The sequence below is a fragment of the Lonchura striata genome, chromosome 8 (genome assembly GCF_046129695.1).
Source record: "Lonchura striata isolate bLonStr1 chromosome 8, bLonStr1.mat, whole genome shotgun sequence".
Lineage (NCBI taxonomy): Eukaryota > Metazoa > Chordata > Aves > Passeriformes > Estrildidae > Lonchura > Lonchura striata.
In genome coordinates, this window is record NC_134610.1 from 748,329 (window position 1) to 771,641 (window position 23,313).

Genomic DNA, 23,313 nt, shown 5'->3' on the forward strand with positions numbered 1-23,313 from the left:
TCCAAGCCCTGGCCAGCCTGTCCTGGAACACTTCCAGGGATGGAGCAGCCACAGCTTCTCTGGGCAACCTGTGCCAGTGCTTTTCTTACTAACATCTAAATCTCTTTTAGTTTAAACCCATTCAGATATTGCAGAAACACTGCAAAACTCTCCAACACGTCGCTGTTCGTGGATGATTCGGTGCAGCCTGACGGAGAAGTCCCGGGGCAGGTGCCAAAAGGCACTGATGGGGATGCGGCAAAACTCCCAAGATTAAAACCCGTCCTTGTCCCAGGGCCGGTTTTGCGCGTCTCCGCGGGCAGAAGCCCCGAGGGCGGCGCGGAGCCCGGGCCGAGCCCCGGGAGCCGCGGCCGAGGGAGCGGGGCTGGGGCGCCCCGCGCGTCCCTGTCCGCCCCCAGCGCCCGGGGCTGCCCCGAGGGGCGGCAGAGCCGAGCCCGAGCCCCCGGCCCGGGAGCGGGGGCAGAGCGGGGCGGGGGTCGGGCGGGGCCGGCCCGGGCCCCTCCCCGCCAAAGCCGCTAAAGCCGCGGGCGGCGGGGCCGGTGAGCGGCGCCGGCGGGGGAGCGGCGCCGGTACCGGCCCGGGAGCGGCACCGGCACCGACACCGGAGCGGCACCGACACCGACACCGGCCCCGGAGCGCCACCGGCCCCGGAGCGGCACCGGCCCCGGGGCCATGCGGGGCGCGCCCGGCTCCGCGCTGCGAGCGGCGCTGCCGCTGCTGGGCGCCGCCGTGTCCCTTTGCGCAGGTACGGCGGCACCGGGAGCTCCGGGAGCGGCACCGGGAGCGGCACCGGGAGCGGCACCGGGAGCGGCACCGGGAGCGGCACCGGGGGCTCCGGGAGCGCGAAGGTCGGGGCGCTGCGCTAGAACCCCTCTTATCCATCCCGGCCGTGCGCCCGACGCCGTTCGGGGGGGCTCGGGCTCTCGGTGCCTTTAATCCGGCCGCGCGTACCGAGAACTGGGTCAGCGGGGACTTACCGGAGCCGAATCCCTGATCCCTGGGGCTTCCCTCGCCATCCCGGGCGGATCCGCCCCGGGGCTCCGGCGGCGCCCGGGGACCCGCTCGGAGGCAGATCCTCAGAGGAGCGCACCGGTGCGGTGACAGGGGGACCTGTCCCAGCGCCCTGCGGTGCCCGTGCCCCACCGGGGGCGCCCGGCTCCTCCACAGGTTCCTCTCTCAGGCGGCAGGTGATGGGAGCCGCTCCCTCCCCTCAGTCGTCCCCTTAAAGCCTAAACCCGGCTCTCTGGCAGCGCTCTGCAAACCAGCCGTAAGCAAGGCAGCGCACCACAGAATACTTCACAGTTTACCCGTTAGGTTGGCTGGGTTTTACCTGTCTCTCCGTGTTTTCACCAGAGCAGTTTCCTTGCGTGGTGCTCGTTAGGACTTTGCAGAGAGGGGAGGTCCCAGCCCCAGGTGCGGGGAAGGACCGTGCGCTTCCAGAGCCCATCCAGCTGCGCACGGATCCCTGCTTTTGGGCAGGGAGGAGGACCAGAGCTCAGCTCTGGGCTGTGAAGTGCTTCTGTGTACTAGTGCGCACCTGGTAGCCTCTGGTACCTCCACAGGGTGTAAAACCTGCTCCGTATGAGCTCTTCTCATTTCGCTGGAGCTCTGCTGTGTTTGGGAGTGACCCCAGGGACAGCCCTTGCTGTCCCGGTGTGCCCGGGTTAAACCGGAGCATTGCAATGCCGTGGCTGTCACCACTTCCCTCTGGAGAGCATCCAGAGCTCTACGGAGTCACGCTGGATTTGATTGTTTTGTGTATCAAAGTCTTGCATTGCTTTGCTCTCCACGGGTGCAGGGCAGGGTCCTCTTCTCCTCTCCTGTCCCAGAGTCTGGCTCAGGCCTGGGGCTGTGCACAGAGCAGGCAGGCAGGTGTGTGGCAATAGAGGGGACAGACAGTGTGACTGTCTGGGTGGAAAATTCCTTGTCAGACCACTCAGGTGTGACTTGAGGAGTTTCCAGTGCTGGGGACTCTCTTGTGCAAGCAATTCCAGCCTTGCAGTGGATCGGTGCTGTCAGCCCTGGGTTATCTCAGCTGCCTCCCCATGGAATTTGTACCCACAGTCCTGGGCCTGCCCTCAGCCCCTCACGGGCTGGGACCAGCAGCTTCTCCTTCAGCTCTGTGTGTGTTCTGCACAAAATCCCTGCACTCACAGTACTCTGCTGTGTCGCTCGTGTCCCATAAAGCACTGCCTTCCCAAGGATACCTCTCCTGCTCAAACCTAAAAATGTCCTTTGGCAGCTTACTCCACCAGAAGTCATTTCCCTGGGTGTTGTAGCCCTTTCCCTAACCTGTTAATATTAATTTCAATGCCTGGACCCAGCTCCTGCCTGCTGGTTTTTGCCTTGGCTGCTGAGCTTTTCCAGAGTGGGAATTTTGAGCATTCAGTATCCTCCTTCCAAAATGATGATACTTGCAAATATTTATAAAATAATTCCCCAGATGTTTATTTAAGAAATCAAACTTCTGGAACTTTGTGATGTCTCTCATTCAAAGACATTTTCCCCTCAATTCTAGAAGAAATACTTTTCCTCTCTTTTCTACAACTTTCTATTTTTTGTCCTGTTTGGTACCAGCCCTTCTTACAGTGTATTTATGTAGGGAGCTTTTCCTCCAACTATTTTCTTTCAGAGCCCTCTCCAGAGGGGGAACTTCTCCATATTTTTCATAATAGTCCAAAAAGCAGGTTTGGTTTTTTAAGACCTGTCATTGCTCAAAATTCTGCTTTTGCCTTCTGAAGAAATGTGTTAGAAGAGAATAAATTTGTCCGTCCCCTGGCTGGGGCTGGATCCGTCCCTGCTGTGCTGAGGGGTGGCCTCGGCATGCCCGGGCACCCTGGCACTGCAGCAGCTGCTGCGAGGGAGGATGGGGGCACTCAGCAGCTCGGGGCTCTGGGCTGGACGCTGCTGCCTCTGTCATCACCTGTGGCAGCTCTGAGAGTCCCCAGCAGGCACGGGTGGATGGGCTGTGCTTGCTGGATACAGCCATGCTCTGCCCCTGCAGTGGCACTGGCACAGGCACCCAGGGCTGCCAGGGAAGGTGCTGAGGCTGCCTGAAGGAGAGGGAGAGGAGAGAGCTTCCTCCTGCTCCATGGCAGAGTGCTGCCTGGGACACCTGGGCTGCTTTTGGGTACATGTGAAGTGGTGAGTACCCGACCCCTTTCATCTTCTAATTGTGATCTGTGATTTCTGCAGAGAACCTTCACACCTCTCCAGAACTGCCTTTGACGTGACAGCTCCGTTTCTTAATCCCTTGCTGTCTGTCCTGAAACTCTTCCTACTTCTCCTGTGCCTTTTTGAGGTGGGTGGCAGCATCTGCTCCCCCATGGCAGAACAGGGCTGCATCTTCTCCTGCCCAGCTCTCCCCACGAGCTGAGCAGCTGCCCAGCACTCCCCAGGGGCACAGCCCTCTGTTCCCAGTGGGGGTGGGAGTGTGCTGTCGCTGCTCGGGCACAGCTGGGGCTGTTTGTCCTTCTGTGCGGTGTGTCTGTCCTCCGGCCGTCGGTCCCTCAGCACGGGGCAGTGACGGAGTCGCCGTCCCTGCAGGGACCTGGCAGCCGTGTGGGTGCAGCACCCGGGGGCTCGGGTCAGTGCTGGAGGGACAGCTGGACTCGGCCTCAGAGGGCCTTGCCAGCCCAAGCAGCTCTGTGCCTCCATGGTGAAGTGGCTTTGCACTGCTCTGAACCCCGTCCTGCCTGGGCCTCGAGCAGCCCCGTCACCCCCTGAGCTCCCCGGAGCTCCGGGCGCTCAGCCCCTGGGCCACGGCTGCTCTCCTGCCAGCCCTGGGCAGCGGCCGGAGGACGGGCGGGCTGGCTGCTGAGAGCAGGGTGCCTCTGCCTGCTGCCAGCAGAGCTCCTTTGCTGTGCTCAGTTCCCAGCACTGGAGAACAAGGGGCTGGGCCAGACCCACGCCCTCCCCGCGGCGCCTGCACTGGGACCTCCTCTGGATTTTGTCCTGGCTCCGTCACCAAGGGGCTGCACAATGGGAAACAACCAGGCTGTAATCTTTAGGGTCTCCTTTGAGCCCCTTCATCCCACGGGAAATCCTCTGTCAGCTGGGACCCTTGTGAGCTCAGCCAGGTCCAGGTGTGTGTCCTGCAGTGTGGCTCCGTCCCTTCCCCAGGGTGGAGGCGGCCAGGGGCAGCTGTGTCCTGGCACTGGGGTCTGTGCCTGAGGCAGGGGACCCAGGCCATGTGGAGAGCCCACAGTCATGGGAGCCCCAGGTCTGTTATTTGGAAATAAAATGAAAGTGTATCTGGAAGGACACATAGACAATGACCGTACAGAATGATCAAAGATGGAAATGTTCTGAATATTTAGCATTTCCTCCCATCAGGCCACTTAGATCTTTTCTTTCCAAATTAATTTTGAAATGCTCTACTGGTAGCTATGATGAGTAGTGATGGATTATGATTTAGTGGAAGATTAATGCTCTGTTAATCTGTGTAGTAAAAAGTCTGTGCTGAGATGTAGAACCTCATGTGGTTCATAAGAGAGGGCAGGTCTGGGCTGTGCTCCCCCAGAGTTTTTAGTTAAATTCTGTTAGCCCCATGGTATCAGTGGGCTTGTGTTAAGTGCTCAATTCCTTCCATTTAACTTTTGAAGTTGCCCTGTCTATCAGTGTGTTTAAATTATTCGTTGTCTTCATGAAGCTGGTGTTTGAGCTCCTGCTCTTCTGTCTCCTGTTCCCGTGTGGTGTCACACTTGCTCCTCAGTTATCTGGTGATTCATGTGCTTGGTGCTGACCCTTGCTGGTCAAGGGCTGGAAGCACACAGAAACCTTCTGGGTTTCCCGGGAATCAGGTACTGGCTCTGTTCCTGCTGCTCTTAGCCCATTGCATGGCGTGTCTGCCTGTCCTGGGTGTTTTCTGGCAGTGGCACTGAAAACTAAAAGGCAGCAAGTGTCACTTTTTAGGGGAGATTATTTTCTTCTCTGAGCACCAAGCCATCCTGCCCTTGATGCATGGTGGGACTCATCCAAGAATCCGGTGTGTAGTCCCAGCTCCTATTGCAATAACAGCAGGAAATTGTCCTTGAAAACCATGTTCGTGTTAAAAACCCAGGAAACCTCTGCTCCTGGGGTGTCTGTACCCAAAATCTGCTTTCCCCGTGTGCCAGAGTGTGCATCTCCCGTGCCCTCGGCTGGCTCGTGCCTTCTGCTGTAGCTGTGGGGCCCTGTGAGTGAGTGCCAGCTGCCCTGGGAGGGACCCTGTGTCCCTTGTCCACAGCTCCTGTCCCTGCTGGAGGGAGCCTCTGGGGTCCCAGCCCTGCCCTGCTCTGCCCTCCTGGCCCAGCTCTCCAGCCCAGGTCCCACTGGGATGGGGTGATGGGTTCTGGGGAGGGTTGGGGCACATTTGGGAGTGCCTGCTGCAGAGCTCCATGCCCAGAGAGCTGGCACTGTTGGGGCCAGGTCTGGATGCCTGGCACGCTCTCTGCAGCCGTGGCGTGTTTCAGTCGTTCACTTTCTCCTAATTTCTCAAGCAGAGAATGGAATGTTTTAAGAGAATTGTTGTGCTAGAGTAAATAAAGGAGTCCTGTTCAATACCAGATTAAAGAGTGCCTTATTTTGAAAGTTTGGGAGCACATTTTTTGCCTGCCTCTTTGATTCTTTAACTCTTTGACAGCCACCTTATCCCATTCCTTGGCTCCAGGGTGGTGGGAGTCCTGACTTTTGTCCTGAGACAGAGCATCACCAATGGCATTGCCAAGACTGTCCTCAGGAATGGGTTTGGGGAGGGAGGAAGCATATAGGATTTCAGTCAATGGTTGTAAAGCCTTCCTCTTCTCCCGTGCTGTAAAATGGCTCCGTGGGAGGGAGGCAGGTCAAAGGTGGTGCTGGCCTGGACAGCGAGAGAAGATCTCCCATCATTGTGCTGTTACCCCTCTGGCCTGTAAGCTGAGGGCAATGCCCTGCTGGCTCCTCTGGAACAGCAGCAGGGGAAAATTAGAGGAGATATGCTCTAATTAGATCAAATTAGATGTGTGGTGTGAAACTTGGGATACACTGCCAGTGGTTGTAGATGGGCTGGTTATGGAACTGACCTGGCCAATTCTCTCCAATGGAAGGGGCTGTGAATGACCAGGAGCAGCACTGGGGCTCTCCTGATGGAGCAGAAGAGACAAAGCACGAACTCTGGTGCGTGCTGTGCCCCTGAGGATGTCGGCAGGGCTGGGGACATGGGTTCCTTGGAGCAGGAGTGGCTGCACAGGTGTGTGTGAGGAGCTGTGTGGGGCACAGCGGGGCTGTGACACCGGGTTTGTCACCCCCTGCTCGGTGGGGTGGCAGTGGGAGACACCTGGATCTTCCCAAGGGCGTGTTCCAAAGGGCCCAGGATCCTCCCCTGATTCCACAAGAGCTGAGGCAGCTGAAGTAGCACAGGTGAAAGAAACCTGTGTATTCAATCATCTTTCTGCTCTGTTAACAAAGAGTTCTGGATGGACACAAATGCTCTTGGAACAGGGTCAGGGATTTGTACCTGGTTTGTGATTTCTATCCGTTTTTCTACATGAGAATTCAGCCAGCAGCACAGGCAGCTCTCTGAGGAACCTGAGGCTTCTGCTTTTGTAGAATTATAATTAAAAGTGGTCTGTGAAAGTCTTCTGTGAGGAAAGTGTCTTGTCTTTCCCACAACTCCAGCTCTGATCATGTCTCTGAACAGATTCAGCTGCAGTTTTCCATCTTTGCCCCCTACATGAGGGCAGGTTTTGGTGGTGCAGAGCCCTTGTCGTTGTGGCAGTGGCTGTGTCAGAGCTCCCCAACCATCCTCAACTCACCCCATGTCTGTGGGGCTGCTCGGGATGTGCAGGGACAGTTTTGATCAGCTCTGCTCTCAAGTAATCTGCAAGTACAGAGCATGGATAAATCTGCCAGTTATCCACTGCAGATGATGTAATAAAGATAATTTTCCATCTTATTTTTAGGCTGTGAGAAAGGGAGAAAAACACCATAATGACGTGTCTAAAGCCCCTAAGACACTTGCAACAATCTTAGACTCATTTCCTCAATAATGCTTTTATTTTGCAGTTTTGGTGATGATGTGTCTGTTTTCCTTCTGCTAGATCTCTAATTCATTTGGGTCTGGTGAGTCTTGCTCCTGGCAGCAGCTTTAGGACCAGGGTAATGTCTTTAAGGAGAGATGTGGCTGTTGTGCTGTGTGTGATGGATGGTGCCAGCCCCTGTGCCGGGGGAGAGTGAGGAGCAGCTCCTGGCACGCCCAGCCCAGACACGGACACGCCGCGCCAAGGGAGTTTGTTGTGGGCCCGAGCTGGAGATAAACACCCCGGCTGGCATTTGGGAAGGGTGGCACAGGGTGGGGATTGTTGTAAGGAAGCAAAGAGTGTCACAGAAACAGAAAGCAGACTTGTGCTGACGTCTCTCAGGACTTCTGCACTCCCCTGGGGACCCTGGGGTTGCAGATCCCTGGAATGGTTTAGGCTGGAAAACCCCTCTAAGATCACTGAGCCCACTGTGCCCCAGCACTGGCAAGTCCACCACTAACCTGTATTCTACTTTTCAACTCTCTCTTATCCTTAAATGAAAGAAAGACCCTGTCCCCCATAATTCCAAAAGAAACAGAAAGATTTATGGCTGAAATTATTGCCCTGAGTAGAGCAGGGCTCCGTCTGGCAGAGTTGGGGCTGGCCCAGGAAAGGCTGGGGTGCTGTGTGTCGGTGACCTGGCTCGGGGCTGTCACCCAGTCAGCTCTGGCACAGCTGGGGTGGCTGCTGTGGGCAGGAGGCTGGATGGGCAAGGGGTGCCATGGTTTTGGGAGCCAGCTTTCGGGGGATCTGCTTTTTGGGTGGCCAGTCTTCTCCACCAGAGAGGACAGACGGTGTCTGTAAAATCCCCCGGCACCAAGCTTTAAACACTTGTCTCGTGTGGATGCTGGGGGCTCGTGCTGTTGGGTGTCCTGGGCCGGGCTCCTGCCCTGTCCGGGACCCGTTCCCGGTGCTGGCCCTGCGCCTGGGCTGGCACGGGTGGCCCGGCCGGCCGGTGCCGTGCCCCGGGCTCCGCGTGCCAGGCCTCGTCCCCACGGCCGTGCCCTGCTTCCAGGCCTGCAGTGCGTGTGCCAGCTGTGCGAGCACACCAACTTCACCTGCCAGACGGAGGGCGCCTGCTGGGCCTCGGTCATGCTGGCCAACGGGCGCGAGGAGGTGGTCAAGTCCTGCGTGTCCCTGCCCGAGCTCAACGCCCAGGTCTTCTGCCACAGCTCCAAGAACGTCACCAAGACCGAGTGCTGCTACACCGACTTCTGCAACAACATCACGCTGCGGCTGCCGCTCGGTGAGTGCCGCCGGCCAGCGCGGCCCGGCTCGCTGGGGCTCGGCTGGGGGAGCTGCCGGCGCTCGGGGGCCGCCTGCGCCCGCTGCGGCCGTGCCCAGCTGCCTGCAGCCCCCACAAAGATAAACTGCAGCTCTGCCCGCAGCACGGGGAGTTCTTCATCTCTGAGGGTCTCCCAAAGGCTGGCTTTGCTGTCCTGCAGCTGAGTGTCTCCCAAAGGCTGGCTTTGCTGTCCTGCAGGCACTGAGGGTCTCCCAAAGGCTGGCTTTGCTGTCCTGCAGGCACTGAGTGTCTCCCAAAGGCTGGCTTTGCTGTCCTACGGGCACTGAGGGTCTCCCAAAGGCTGGCTTTGCTGTCCTGCAGGCACTGAGTGTCTCCCAAAGGCTGGCTTTGCTGTCCTGCAGGCACTGAGTGTCTCCCAAAGGCTGGCTTTGCTGTCCTGCAGGCACTGAGGGTCTCCCAAAGGCTGGCTTTGCTGTCCTGTCAGCACTGAGGGTCTCCCAAAGGCTGGCTTTGCTGTCCTGCGGGCACTGAGTGTCTCCCAAAGGCTGGCTTTGCTGTCCTGCGGGCACTGAGTGTCTCCCAAAGGCTGGCTTTGCTGTCCTGCAGGCACTGAGGGTCTCCCAAAGGCTGGCTTTGCTGTCCTGCGGGCACTGAGGGTCTCCCAAAGGCTGGCTTTGCTGTCCTGCGGGCACTGAGTGTCTCCCAAAGGCTGGCTTTGCTGTCCTGCGGGCACTGAGGGTCTCCCAAAGGCTGGCTTTGCTGTCCTGCAGGCACTGAGTGTCTCCCAAAGGCTGGCTTTGCTGTCCTGCGGGCACTGAGGGTCTCCCAAAGGCTGGCTTTGCTGTCCTGTGGGCACTGAGGGTCTCCCAAAGGCTGGCTTTGCTGTCCTGCGGGCACAGGGTTCTCGTAGGGCAGGAGTGGTGGGTGGCTCCAGGGCACTGCCAGGGACCTCTCTGGCTGGCGCAGGTTCAGCAGTGGGAGCCCTGGGCCGTGGTTGGGTGGGCAGCCTGTGAGGCAGCTGGTCCAAGCTGTCCCGCCGGTGTCACCGAGGAACGGGAAGCTGTGACATTCCTGGTCCCAGTGAGAGGGAGGAAAGAGGCTGGCACTCATAGTGCCAGTGGAGCCCTGTGTGGTACCCAGCTGCTGCAGTGTGTGAGTCTGCCAGGCATGAAGTTCTGTAATGAAGTTGATTAGGTGCTTTCTGCAAATAAATATTTCTACTTTTTTTAGCATAATTTTAGTTTAATCTTTTTTTTGTTCTTCCTTCTAAGATTTTTGTTTATTCTAGGCTTTTTTTAAAAAAAGGTGAAAAATATACTATTCTATCAGATAATGCATTTTTATATACTTACAACAGTGAGGTATGTTGCAGGTAAGAAAGCTGCAAATTAATTCACAATTTAAGATTGTAACTTGAATTTAAGATGCAAATTAAGGTGTAGTTCTTAATGGAATTTGAAAGGCTGTTGCTGGGCAGACCGTGGGGGAACTGCTGTGGGAGCCTTGGGCACTGTCACCTCCTGGTGAACTCTGGTCCCAGCCTCACCTGTGCCGTGGGGCAGGAATCAGGATTATTTAATTAGTGCTAAGGATAATTTGCATGATGCTTGTATCTCCACAGACAAGTGGCGATAGAAGCATCACCAAGTCACTCCAGGACATTGTTTTTCTTTCAGCTGACCACAGAAGGGACACACTAATTGTAGTCATGCTCTAGAAATAAAGTGCCATGGTGGTTTTTCCAAGTTGGGAAGAAAGCTGCTATTTCTGGAGGAGCTGCAGAGGCATATCTGCTGTTCCGGCACTTGAGCTGGGACTTGCAAAACATCTAGTTTCATATTTCAGTCCTCAAAAAAAAGGACTGAATTCTTACCCTGAGCCCTTTGCTCTGGAGGTTCAGGGGAGCCTGTGTCAGTGGGAATTGCAGGAGCGCACCGTGGTTCCCGTGTCAGTGGGAATTGCAGCAGTGTCCCTGTCCCCTCGCTGTCCCCTCGCTGTCCCCTCGCTGTCCCCTCGCTGTCCCCGTGTCACGGCCGTCCCTGTCCCCAGCAGCATCGGCGGACCGGGCGGGCCGGGCGGGCCGGCGGCCGGCGGCGCTGGCGGCGGCGGTGGCGGTGCCGCTCTGCGCCCTGGGGCTGCTGGCCGGGCTGCTGGCCACGGCCCGGGGCCGGCGGCGCCGCGGGGCCAAGCCACCCAACGTGGAGGAGCCGCTCTGCGAGGGCAGCCTGCTGGGCTCCGGCAAGACGCTGAAGGATCTCATCTCCGACATGACGACCTCCGGCTCCGGCTCGGGTAGGTGCCCTGCCCTGCCCATCCCATCCCATCCCATCCCATCCCATCCCATCCCATCCCATCCCATCCCATCCCATCCCATCCCATCCCATCCCATCCCATCCCATCCCATCCCATCCCATCCCATCCCTGCCCATCCCATCCCATCCCATCCCATCCCTGCCCATCCCATCCCATCCCATCCCATCCCATCCCATCCCATCCCATCCCTGCCCATCCCATCCCATCCCATCCCATCCCATCCCATCCCATCCCATCCCATCCCATCCCATCCCTGCCCATCCCATCCCATCCCTGCCCATCCCATCCCATCCCTGCCCATCCCTGCCTGCCCTCCGTGGGTTGGTGCTGCTGTGCCAGGGCACGCTCCCTGCGGGGCTTTGGGCGTTCCTGCTCTGCCAGACCGCCAGCATTCGGTTCTCTGTGGGAACGGAGGCGTTCGAAAGGGAACGCGCTCAGAAAGCAGAACCAACGCAGCAGACAATGACAGGTGCTAAGCTCACCCGAGTGCCTCAGGATGCTGCTTCTGACATTTCTTGTGTTTCATAGCACAATAATGTTTCTCCAAATTCTTGTTTTGAGCAGAACATTCTTCTTTTTTACATTTTTTCCATTTCTGATATCTTGCCTACTGTGATGCCTCCATTGCTATTGAGAGCTTGTTTAACCAAAGAAACCTAAAAATGAGGTGGGAATTCACAAATTCCAGCTCCTTTGACCAGTGACATGTCTGGGATGTATAGCCCAACTTTCCCTAACTAGAACAAAATATGTAAACTATGCTTGCTTTTATTTGTAAGTAAAAAGTGTACAGCTGTGTCATGGTTTGACACTGGCACAATGCCAGTTATTTCCATGAGCTGCATACCTCTGATGATTAAATTGCTGTTCTTCCCTAATGCCTTTTTACAGCTCTAATGAGCAGGCTTTGACTTTAATTATGCTGAAGTTTTTAACTATTCACAGCCATCCCTGAGCCAGGAACAGGGCTGCACTTGAGCAGAGCCAGAGCCCCATGCACCGGCGTGATTTGTTCTGACTTCAGCCAAAATCAAGGTTGCAGTTATTAAAAAATAAACAAACAAAGAAAAAAACCCCAGGGAATTCTTCTTTTTGTTTTTTTCCTTCTAAGTCCTCTACAAACACAGAATCAAATCAATCTAGGCAGGGTTTGTGGTTGGCAAAGCACAGTGTGCTTACTATTAATTAATATTAATGATTTATTATTAATAAGTAATAATTTATTTTTATTTTAAAAAATTTCAGCTGGAGTAGAGCAACTAGTTGCCTGCAGGACAGCTGCAGTCTGTATCAAACCAAATAGAGTAGTTCAGGATGAATTTTAAGATTTTTACTGGGGTTTAAAAAATTTTTTCTATGTACAGACACTGGGAAGTAATATCAAAAATTCGGATTTGAGGAGCTATTGGTTGGGAGCGTCTTTTCCCTCGGCAGTCTCAGAAAGCAAAGCCATGAGCGCAGCTCTCTGGGAAAGGCCAGCGCTGGGGTTTGAGGGTCCCAGCTGAACCATTTCTCCGGTGTCCGTCTCTCCTTTTCACCAGGGCTGCCTCTGCTGGTGCAGAGAACCATCGCCAGGACTATTGTCCTGCAGGAAATTGTGGGCAAAGGACGGTTTGGCGAAGTCTGGCACGGGAAGTGGTGCGGGGAGGATGTGGCTGTGAAAATCTTCTCCTCCAGAGACGAGCGGTCCTGGTTCCGGGAGGCGGAGATTTACCAGACAGTCATGCTGAGGCACGAGAACATCCTGGGCTTCATCGCTGCCGACAACAAGGGTGAGAGCGCAGCCTCCAGCCTCCTGGAGAGCTTTTCCGGCCCACACAGCCCTCTGCCTCTCTGCGGTGGCCTTGGCAGGGCTGGCCCTGGTTGGACTCCGTGGTCTTGGAGCGCTTCCCAGCCCCAGCGACGGCACCGGCTGAGTCCTGAGTGTCTGTCCCAGCTCAGCGTCCGCTGCCCCCATCCATCTGCAACGCGGCCCTGAGCTCCTTCCTGGGCACAGCTGGCACACTTCCCTGCTCGCGCTCCCAATGAGGGAAAGACTTTCCCCAGCTCGCGTTGTTCATATCCTGCTTCCTCTGGCCAGATAATGGGACGTGGACTCAGCTCTGGCTCGTCTCCGAGTACCACGAGCAGGGCTCGCTGTTCGACTACCTGAACAGAGGCACGGTGACGGTGCAGGGCATGGTCAGGCTGGCGCTGTCGGTGGCCAGCGGCCTGGCCCACCTCCACATGGAGATCGTTGGCACGCAAGGCAAGTGCTTCCCTCCCGCTCTTCCTTCAGGTGTTTTAAGGAGCTTCAGTGTTCCCAAGAGCGTTCGTGGGTGACGTGGTACTGTGAAGCGTTTTCCAAACTGCTGGCACCAGGGGGACTGTGAGTGACAGTGGTGCAGGCAGACAGGGAAGAGGGACCTTCCCTCCCTGCTCCATTGTCTGCACTTAAACCGTGCCTCTAAAGAGATGCCTACAGAAGCAGCTCTGCTGAAGGGGAGTGAGCACTAATGAAGGAAAAATTAGGAAAAAATTCTTCATTTGTCCAGCCCTGGCACATGTTGCCCCGGACAGTGGTGGGGTCACCATCCCTTAAAAAGTTGTGTGGATGTGGCACTTGGGGAAATGGGTTAGTGGTGGTCAGTGCTGGGGAATGGTGGGACTCAGTGGTCTTAGAGGGATTTTCCAACTCAATCCATCCAGTGAGTCTGTAATTTTCTAAACAAATTTGGACAGTGAGCTTCCTGTTTCTGTCTATGCGTTTTATTCCTGAAATATAGATATTGAAAAAAATGCCCTTAAAATTTTCTTTTGAAGTTGAGAACATTTAGCAGAGCTTTGCTTGGCTCAAAATAGGCCTCAATACTTCAATAGGGTACAATAACAAAAGTGAATCAAACTGTTTTTACATCCTTGCTCCTTGCATTAAAATCCACTCGTAGTTATCAAACTTGGAGGCGGTTTCTCTTGCTGTGAACAGGGAAGCCAGCGATCGCACACCGGGATCTGAAATCCAAGAACATCCTGGTGAAGAGGAACGAGACCTGCGCCATCGCCGACCTGGGGCTGGCGGTGAAGCACGACTCGGTGCTGAACACCATCGACATCCCCCAGAACCCCCGCGTGGGCACCAGGAGGTGGGGCGGGCGGGCAGCCTGGCTCCGTGACGGCCCCTCCAGCCCTGCCCTCCAGCAGCCACGTCCCCGCTGCCCTGGCACGGGGCAGGGCTGGCCGCAGCCCCGCGGGGAGGGTGCTGGCCGGGTGGATGGGCGAGGGAGGAGCTGCAGACCCTGCTGTGGAGTGGAGCTCTCTGCCCCACGTGGGGCACGGCGTGCCAGCCAGCCCCGGTGCTCTGGGCTGGGCAGGGCGCAGCTGCCAGCGCCACGAGGGGTCACAGGGCCCCGGCACGTGGCAGCACAGCCGTGGCCTTTTGTAGGAGTTGCCCAGCAAAGTGACCCTGTGTGCCCCAAAGGTACATGGCCCCCGAGATCCTGGACGATGCGATGAACACCAGCATCTTCGAGTCCTTCAAGCGTGCAGACATCTACTCCCTGGGGCTGGTGTACTGGGAGATAGCCCGGAGGTGCTCTGTTGGAGGTGAGGCTTTGACCTTCTCATCCAGTCCCAGACAGGTTTGGGCTGGAAGGGACAGTAAAGCTCTTCTCATTCCACCCCTGCCATGAGCACCTACAACACAAATCTTCTCCAGGAATCACTGAGGAATACCAGTTGCCTTACTATGACCTTGTGCCTTCTGATCCTTCCATAGAAGATATGAGAAGGGTTGTCTGTGAACAGAAGCTCAGACCAAGTATTCCAAACCAGTGGCAAAGCTGTGAGGTAAAAGCAATTTCCTAGCTTGTTCCAGGTTTATTTTGTAGGGGTTTTTTTTACAGTTTTATTTTGTTGTTTATATTTTCAAGTTTAATTTTAGACAGAACTTTTCAGCGAGAAATAGGGTAGTCAATGCCCAGCTTCTCCTGAATTTAGAAGCTTCAGATGTTTAGCGCTCCTTCAGATCAATACAGAGAAAACTCTTTGCACCAAGTGCTCAATGCTGTCCAAGGCAGGGCTTAATTGCTGCTGCTGCTCTTGTGTCACCATTTCAGAGCGCTGCACTTTATCTCCCTGTACTAAATCTGGAAAACGGGGGGTGGTGGTTATATCTCTGGCTGTTGTCTGTCCCCCTGCAGACCTGTTCGTACCCCAGGTGCTGTTTCTGTCCCCAGCTCCTCTCTGTACCCACTCCTGTTTCTGTCCCCACACCCTGTCTGTACCCGGTGCTGTTTCTATCCCCCAGCTCCCATCTGTACCCTGTCCTCTCTCTGTCCCCACACCCTGTGTGTACCTGGTCCTCTCTCTGTCCCCAGCCCCTGGCAGTGTCCTGTGCCCTCTCTGTCCCACCCCTGGCAGTGTCCTGTGCCACCCCTGCCAGTGCCCTGTCCCCGCTCTGTCCCACCCCTGTCGGTGCCCTGTCCCACCCCTGTCCCCGTTCTGTCTCACCCCTGGCAGTGCCCTGTGCCCTGTCCCCGCTCTGTCCCACCCTGTCCCTGCCCTGCCCCGCCCCGGCAGTGCCCTGTCCGTGCCCTGCCCGCCCTGGCAGCGTCCCCTCCGTGCCCTGCCCGCCCTGGCAGCGTCCCCTCCGTGCCAGGCGCTGCGGGTGCTGGGCCGGCTGATGCGGGAGTGCTGGCGCGCCAGCGGCGCCGCGCGTCTCACGGCGCTGCGCGTCAAGAAGACGATCGCGCAGCTCTGCGCGCCCCAGGAGCCCAAAGCCTGACGGCTGCCGCGGAACGGGCCCGAGGCCGCTCGCTGCCGTCTCTCCGCGGCCGGGGCTGCCTCCCTGCCGCTCTACCTCAGGTGATGCGCCTCGGGGCCCGGGCAGAGCGCCGGGCCGGGCTGCGCGGCCGCGGCACCGGGCGGCTCGGCGCTCGGCGCTCGGGGCGGACGCAGCGAGTCCGTGACTTGCTTTGGCTTTTTTCTGTAAATCAGACACCAGTGAGTCGCAGGAAGGAGCTTAAAGCACCATGACAGTGTAAAAATGCCTTTTGCTGTTGTGCTTTCATCCTTGTCAGACCCCAAGCGTCCTGGAAGTGTCCGGTGTTGGTTAAAGCCTGTTTGTGGGAGAAACCTCATGTTCTGTCCTCCAACCAAGTAAAAGACCAAATTAACCCAGCTTTTTACCTTTTTGGTTTTTTTTTTAAATTTAATATTTTTTCCATTATCTGAAAAGTGGTTGCCAGTAAATGCATTTTGAATTACTATATTTATAAATAACCAAGCAATTAGAAAAGATGGAAATTCCACAAAGTTTGTACACCGTGAGTAAAACCATTCAGTCAGTTCCCTATTAACATTTATTTTTATTGTCTCAATTTCACATACAATATCATGGTTAAAATTTGAGTTGTTTTACTCTGTCTTTTGCTCATTGAACAGATCAATCTAGGAACAACTTTTCCTTTTAACAGTGGAAAGAATAATAGACGCAACACTTTTCTGTTAGCTGTGAAAGGATTGAACAGGAGAAATTCTACCTAAACTGAGAAAATATTTCTTTTTAGCAATGTTTTCCCAACCACTGGCAGCATTTTTTTAGTGCCTTTTGATGAATTAGGGAGAAGCTTTAACAAAAGCCAATGCCGCCTGTTCAGGCACCCTTGGCCGAGGCAGGCAGGTAAAACGAGGTAAAACGAGACAAGCCTGAAGGTCTCTGCCAGCCCAAACCATTCTGGGGTTCTACGATTCATTCTTACGTGCCTCAGCTGCGTGAGCTCCCCGAGGAGTCAGTGATGTGACTTTGGAGGCTGTTTGAGGCTCACCTTGGCAGCTGCACGATCCAAAGCCTGTGGCTGACTCAACTCTCAAAAAAATCTGCAAACCTAAGATCCAGCATCTGTTCTTGTCGTATGTACAAGAACATACTTATCTTTGAAAGATCCTTATCTTAAAAAGGAAGAATCAAAATTTATTTTTTTTAAGTGGGGAAAGAGTTTCAGTTTTCAGTTTCCCCCCTGGAGTCTCTGGAAATTGTTGGCCAGCCTGGAAATTTGCACAAGAGCCTTCTGGTGCCTGAGGGCAGTGTGGGTGGGTGGAGGATGCCGAGGCTCAGCTACTCCTCACACGGTCGCAGCTCCAGCCCCAGAGGTGCTGTGACCTTTTCCCTGGACACATCTCTTGGCATCAGGCATCAGGGGCTGTTTGCCCTGGCTTTTCACCCAACTCAGGATTTTTGCTCTGGTTTTCTTTTCTCTTTTGTTGTGGAGAAGTGAATGTACATTTTGATGGATTAGAGTTGAGCATAAAGGGGCTGATGCTGTTGTTGTATTGAGTTCTGAAATGTTTGTAAACTCTACACTCCTTTAGAAAAACTCCAAAGAACCCTTGTTTTAGTGGCCTTTCCCCTCCGTGTGGGTTTGGCCTGTTCTAATTTAAGCACAGAGGTTATGCCAAGACACTTCTGTGCAGTTTAGGTTTCCCCAGAGGCCACAATGTTCCTAATAATCTTCACTTAAAGCAAAAGTTCTTAAGCTCATTAAAATTTTCAAGATCAAGGATGCTCAAAACCTATCGCCACATTCAGCTTCTCCTAATTGATGCTTCTAACTGGGGGGAGTTACCAATATTTTATCATTTGCTTCTAATAACAATCGAAAGTTTAATGTAGGGATTATGCACTGAAAGGGAAAGTCAATTAATGTTTCCTGTAATACCTAATTTTCTTTTGTGTTACCTGAACTGCTGCCCCCAGACACTCCTTTAGAAATTCAGGCTGTAATCTCCTCTGCACTTCCCTACTTTTATAATTTGCACTTAATCAAGCTCATTCCCTCATATGACACTACAAATAATCCTATTATTTACATTTTATTTTTATTTTTATTTTTATTTTTATTTTTATTTTTATTTTTATTTTTATTTTTATTTTTATTTTTATTTTTATTTATTTTTATTTATTTTTATTTTTATTTTTATTTTTATTTTTATTTTTATTTTTATTTTTATTTTTATTTTTATTTTTATTTTTATTTTTATTTTTATTTTTATTTTTATTTTTATTTTTAAATTTTATTTTTAAAAATTATTTAAAATTTTAATCCTATTATTTTATCCTAAATTTTAGTCGATGCTGTGTCATTTCTTTGCTCGGTACGAGATTCAGGAATTATAAATAAATGAATTTAGAAGTATGCCCAGTCCCTAGGATGGGTCTGGACTTTGAGCAGGGCAAGTTCTTCTCAGTCACCCAGAGCTCCCGTGCCAGGGCTGGGCTGGAGGCTGCCCCGGCTCGTGGCAAGGAGGAGTTTGGGTTTTGCTGGGGCAGTCACAGGACAGGGACAGGGTGGCACTGGGGGTGCTGCTGGGGGCGAGGGGGGCACTGGGGGTCAGGCACAAGGCTCTGTGTGCTGGTGAAGGGCACGGCTCAAACCCCCTGCCGTGGGGCTGGGGTCTGTGAGGATGTCCTGGGGTGTCCTGGGGGTACCCAGGGGTGTCCAGGGGTGTCCTGGGGTGTCCTGGGGGAGCCCTGGGGGTGTCCTGGGGGTGTCCAGGGGTGTCCTGGGGGAGCCCTGGGGTGTCCTGGGGGAGCCCTGGGGGTGTCCTGGGGGTGTCCTGGGGTGTCCTGGGGGTGTCCTGGGGGTGTCCTGGGGGAGCCCTGGGGGTGTCCTGGGGTGTCCTGGGGGTGTCCTGGGGGTGTCCGGGGGTGTCCTGGGGGTGTCCTGGGGGTGTCCTGGGGGTACCCAGGGGTGTCCTGGGGGAGCCCTGGGGGTGTCCTGGGGGTGTCCTGGGGGTACCCAGGGGTGTCCGGGGGTGTCCGGGGGTGTCCTGGGGGTGTCCTGGGGGTGTCCTGGGGCTGTCCTGGGGGTGTCCGGGGGTGTCCGGGGGTGTCCTGGGGGTGTCCGGGGGTGTCCTGGGGGTGTCCTGGGGGTGTCCGGGGGTGTCCTGGGGGAGCCCTGGGGGTGTCCTGGGGGTGTCCTGGGGGTGTCCTGGGGGTACCCAGGGGTGTCCTGGGGGTGTCCTGGCCCAGCACCTGGGTGCCCCAGCAGCACTGCTGTCCCCTCCTCTGCCCTTGTGCTGTCATTTCAGGGATTGTCCCCTCACGCTGTGGGACTCCAGGTCCCCAAAGCTTTTAGGGAAAGGCATCCATGTTCTGCTCCAACGGGCAGAGCAATATTTACGAATGTACAGGGAATAAGCATTGAGGTACAATATATTTCTACAGAATATAAGACATGTGCAATAAATTGTAACTTACACTGAATGTATTTTTGGCGTAAATGGACCAGATATATTTTGAATGTAGCTATGACATGATGTCTAAGCCTGCTGTGATTCTCAGTCCCTAAGAAAAACATGTCATGTTTTGTCGACCTACAAACCACTTCCTGAGTTGACTGTTTTTAAAAGAAGTGTGAGTATTTTATCTGGAACACTGTAATATTGCTGAACTAAGTATAGCAGTGAGTGCTAACTTCGACCCTTGTGTTGTGAAATATCTGATCTGTGCACACTGCAGTTATTTTAAAAACTATTGCTAAAGTGATTGCTTGATATTGCAGCTGCCTGGATGTAAATAATAGTTTAGCTGTTGTATTTTGTATGCGGATTTGGGGACGACGTGGCAATTTTAATAAATTCAGTATGCTCTGCCCTTGTGTTCCTGTGGCCTGAAACTGTTCCTATGTTCATGGTGTGAGGGGAGAAGGGTGAAGCCTGTGTGAACCTGTAGAACTCTTCACTCGTGGCTCTTGCACCCACGGCAGTGTGAGCTCTCCGTGGGCTCCCCTTTGTACAGCACTCCCTGATCCTGCCCTTCCAGATTTTGAGATTTTCAGTGGTGCAAATCTGAGTGGGACCAGCTCACCCTGAGCACTCAATTCTAGAGTGTGTATGCTTGAAAATTCCCCGACGTAGGCATAATCTGGGAATTTAAGTCAGACTTTATTTTAACTCAAGGCATGTCAAAATGAAATCTGCCATGCTGTGACTCAGGAAACTTCAGTGGCTTTTGAAGGGTACTGTGGGCTGTGGGCTTTATTTTTTCTTCTTAAAAAGAGCTTTGTATTATAGCGATCACTTGTGGACTCCCTGTGCCTGCCCATCTGCAGGACGGTGTCGTTGCTGCCGTGCGGGCTGTGGCCAGGCGGTCGGGCTCCGATGGAGCAGCAGCAGCCAGCGGCTCAGCGGCGAGCATCGCCTGCCATCCGCTGGCCGCCGCGGCGAGCAGGGCTGCGCGCTGCTCCTCCAGCAGCCGGGGGACCTGCCGCCTCCCGGGAGACACTGCTCCAGCACACTTGGGTGGAGTCGGATGGGCGCTTCTGCCCCTGGGTGCTGTGCCCGGCTGAGCATCCCGGCCCTGCGGCAGCAGAACGCGAGGCCGCCGCCCGGAGCCACGGCTCGGTGGAGGGGCTGGCTGGGAAAGAGAAGGGGCCGATTGCCCAGGTTCTCGTTATCTAGTAAATCAACTCCCCAGAGCCCCTGGCGTGCGCCTGGCAGCTGAGGAGGGAGCCAGCTCCTGAGGGCTCGTGTCCCACGGAGGATGGATGGATGGCTCCTTCCCTCTGCAGGGCCAGGCGCAGGGCAGGCACCCCGCGGGCGCTGCAGCCTCGCAGGGACGCTCCAGCCCTGGAGGCGGTCAAGGCCAGGCTGGACAGGGCGTGGAGCAGCCTGGTCTGGAGGAAGGCGCCCCATGGCTCCTGCCCTGACACAGAACCAGTGCCGTGCCAGGGAGGAGCTGGGGCAGGGCAGCCGTGTGAGCCCCCGGACACGCATGAGCCCGGCGGGTCCTGCCCGGACACGCGTGAGCTCTATGGGCTCTGCCTGGACACGCGTGAGCCCAGCGGGCCCTGCCCGGACACGCGTGAGCTCTATGGGCTCTGCCCGGACACGCGTGAGCCCAGCGGGCCCTGCCCGGACACGCATGAGCTCTGCGGGCTCTGCCCGGACACGCGTGAGCCCGGCGGGTCCTGCCCGGACACGTGTGAGCCCGGCAGGCTCTGCCCAGACACACGTAAGCCCAGCGGGCCCTGCCTGGACATGCATGAGCTCTATGGGCCCTGCCCGGACACGCGTAAGCCCAGCGGGCCCTGCTCAGACATGCGTGAGCCCGGCGGGCCCCACCTGGACACGCGTGAGCTCTGCGGGCTCTGCCCGGACACGCGTGAGCCCAGTGGGCTTTGCCCCTGGCCCGGCCCGAGCAGCTCCGAGCCCTGCCGGGAGGAGCAGCCGGACCGGGAGGGATGGGTGCCGGGGTGTGTGGGGTGTCTGCTGTGGTGTGGGTGCGTGTTGGGTGAGGGGTGCGTGTCGGGGGTGTCGGGTGCGTGTCGGGGCTGAGGGATGCCTGCTGCGTGTGTGGGGTGCCTGCTGGGTGTGTGGGGTGCCTGCTGCGTGTGCGGGGCGCCTGCCGGGGCTGCGGGGTGCCTGGCGAGGATGTGGGGTGCCTGCTGGGTGTGTGGGGTGCCTGCTGCATGTGAGGGGTGCCTGCTGGGTGTGCGGGGTGCCTGCCGAGGATGTGGGGTGCCTGCCGGGTGTGCGGGGCGCCTGCTGGGTGTGCGGGGCGCCTGCCGGGGCTGAGGGTGCGGGGCTGTGCGGGCGCAGGGCAGAGAAGGGTAAGGGGCTGCTGGGGCAGCTCGCACCGAGGTCCTGCTTTGTGCTCGGAGGTGAGGTGTCGTTTATTTCTGCCCTCCGCTTGTTTGCAGATGAGTCACCGGGTTTCAGGAACGTCAGAAAGGGCGGCCGGAGGAAGCGAAAGGCGCTTTGTTCTCGAGCACTCAGCGGGGTGACCGTGAGCAGGAAAAGGGGGGGCGGCTTTGAGTCACCCGCTCCCCGCGCTGGCCACTGCCTCGGCAAGTGTGCAGATGACACACGGGGGCGCAGATAGTTTTTTCAGGAAAAGGGAGAGAACTTTCTCCCTTGCCTGCTGGGCTTTTTGAACTTCTTTTTTAAATATCTTTTTTTCTTTCCCGTAACCCTCTTGGGTCTCCCAAGGAGCTCGGAGGTGAAGCACAGACATCTGAACCGGTTGTTGTGGTGCTGCAGAGTGCAGCGCTTCCCTGCCGCCGTCCGTCCGTCGGAGCGGCACAGGGACCGCAGCACTGCCACAGACCAGCCACCAGCCCTCCTCCGGGGGGAGCACCAGACAGTCCTGACAGGCGGTTCTCTGCCGTCAGATGCCGGGTTTTTGAGGGATGAACTTTAGGATGGGTTTGTAATGACTCTTCAGCTATCCAGGGCAACGAGGGGATCCCCTGGAGTGGGGGAAGCTCCACGCCAACGCTTCTCTGGCACTAAGAGCTCATCTGCACTAGCAAGGACCCATCCCTGCAGGCCCTCCATGGACAGTTCTCAGAGTCATAGATCTTCCCTGAGCTCTGGCCGTCCAGGAAAGGTGCAGGGATGGCCTCTGGCCAGGTCTCTCCCTGGCACCATGCCTGTCCCAGCTCTGCCACAGCAGCCCCCTGTGCCCTGTCCTGGAGACTCTGCATGGGCTTTGCTGTGTGCCCAGAGCTGCTGTGCCAGGAAGTCCTTGGTCCCCACCGAGACCCGAGTGCTGGCTGAGGGCACTGTCCTGCCCTCGTCCTGCCACGCTTCAGCCTCTGCTCTTGGCCTTCCCTCTCTGCAGCTGGAGGTCCTGCACGGGCACCATTAGCCAAGGGCGGTGTTATTTCCCCATCTTTGCCCAAAGGTGAGTTGAGGGATGCCAGGGATGCCGAGCGAGTCAGAGTATGAGCAGGTTGAGGCCAGGTGGGTGCCCGAGGCAGGCAGGGCTGCAAGGACAAATCCTGGCAGAGCAGCAGCAGCTGGTGAGAATTGTGCGCAGGAATGGAAAAATTAAGCAGATTTCTGTAACTGCCAAGCCTGGTGCTTAACTGCCGTGCGAGCACAGGGCACAGCGAGGCCCCGGGGCTGCGCTGGGAGGGATTTGTGCAGCTCGCACCTAAACCGCGCATCACGTGGCGGCCCTTCCGCGCTCGCAGCCCGGCAGCGCGTCCTGCGGAGCGCGGGCACTGCGCTGCCCGGAGCCCCTCGGCCCCGCTGCCCATGGCCCTGCGGCGGCTCCTGCAGCCCGGGCCCGGCCCCGGCCCCGCGGGCGGGGAGCAGGCGCTGCCCGCGGACGGCCGGAGGATGCAGCACCTGGCCAGCACGGTGGGCACGCTGCCCCGCGGGCGCAGGCAGGTACGGGCCGGGCAGGGACAGCCACTGCCGGCTGCTCCCCAGCCCAGGACGGACCCTCGGGCTCCCCCGGGCTCCCTCGGGGCCCGGTGGGTGCTGGAGGGGTGAGCGCCGGCTGCTGTCGGGGTGGCAGCGGCGCTTTGGCAGCGTGGGAAGGTGTGCGAGGAGCGAGGGATGCTCGGGCTGGGAGAGGCGGCGGCAGCTGAGATCGGCCCCGGCTGAACTCTCCATTTCCAGCCGTGCTGGCAGCCAGGGAGGGTTGGTGCTGTCTTCAAAAATGTGCTCCTTCAAAAATGTGCATTTACCTCGGTCAGGCGGCCTGGCTGCCCTCTGCCTGCAAGGCTGACAGCAGTGACACCACGCGCCATTTCCGTGTGGATTTGGGAGCGTTTCTGGTTTCTGCACTGCCGGGGCTGTCTCTGCCGCTGGGCTTTTCCCCCGGAGCAGCACAGGGCAGCGCCGTTCCCCCGGCTTCCCTCAGAACCGCGCTGCTGCGGCCGATGGGCTGAGCAGTTCAGCTCTGGGCTACTTGCCTGACACGAAGAAGCCTGCACAGAAAGTGCC

The 23,313-nt window shown here is 56.4% G+C and overlaps 1 protein-coding gene across 3 annotated transcripts; it reads left to right on the forward strand.

Moving 5' to 3' along the window:
* Nucleotides 1-8,114: 8,114 nt before the first annotated feature.
* On the forward strand, nt 8,115-15,358 carry ACVR1C (activin A receptor type 1C). 3 transcript variants are annotated; one of them, XM_021543493.2, is made up of 8 exons: nt 8,115-8,283; nt 10,336-10,575; nt 12,138-12,368; nt 12,677-12,844; nt 13,562-13,718; nt 14,054-14,178; nt 14,291-14,421; nt 15,233-15,358. In XM_021543493.2, the coding sequence occupies exons 1-8, from the start codon at nt 8,130-8,132 to the stop codon at nt 15,356-15,358; spliced, it is 1,332 nt and encodes a 443-aa protein (XP_021399168.1). In that variant the 5' UTR covers nt 8,115-8,129. The 3 variants fall into 3 exon arrangements, with proteins under 3 accessions (XP_021399168.1, XP_021399170.1, XP_021399171.1); XM_021543495.2 differs by lacking the exon at nt 10,336-10,575; XM_021543496.2 differs by lacking the exons at nt 10,336-10,575; nt 12,138-12,368.
* Nucleotides 15,359-23,313: the final 7,955 nt, after the last annotated feature.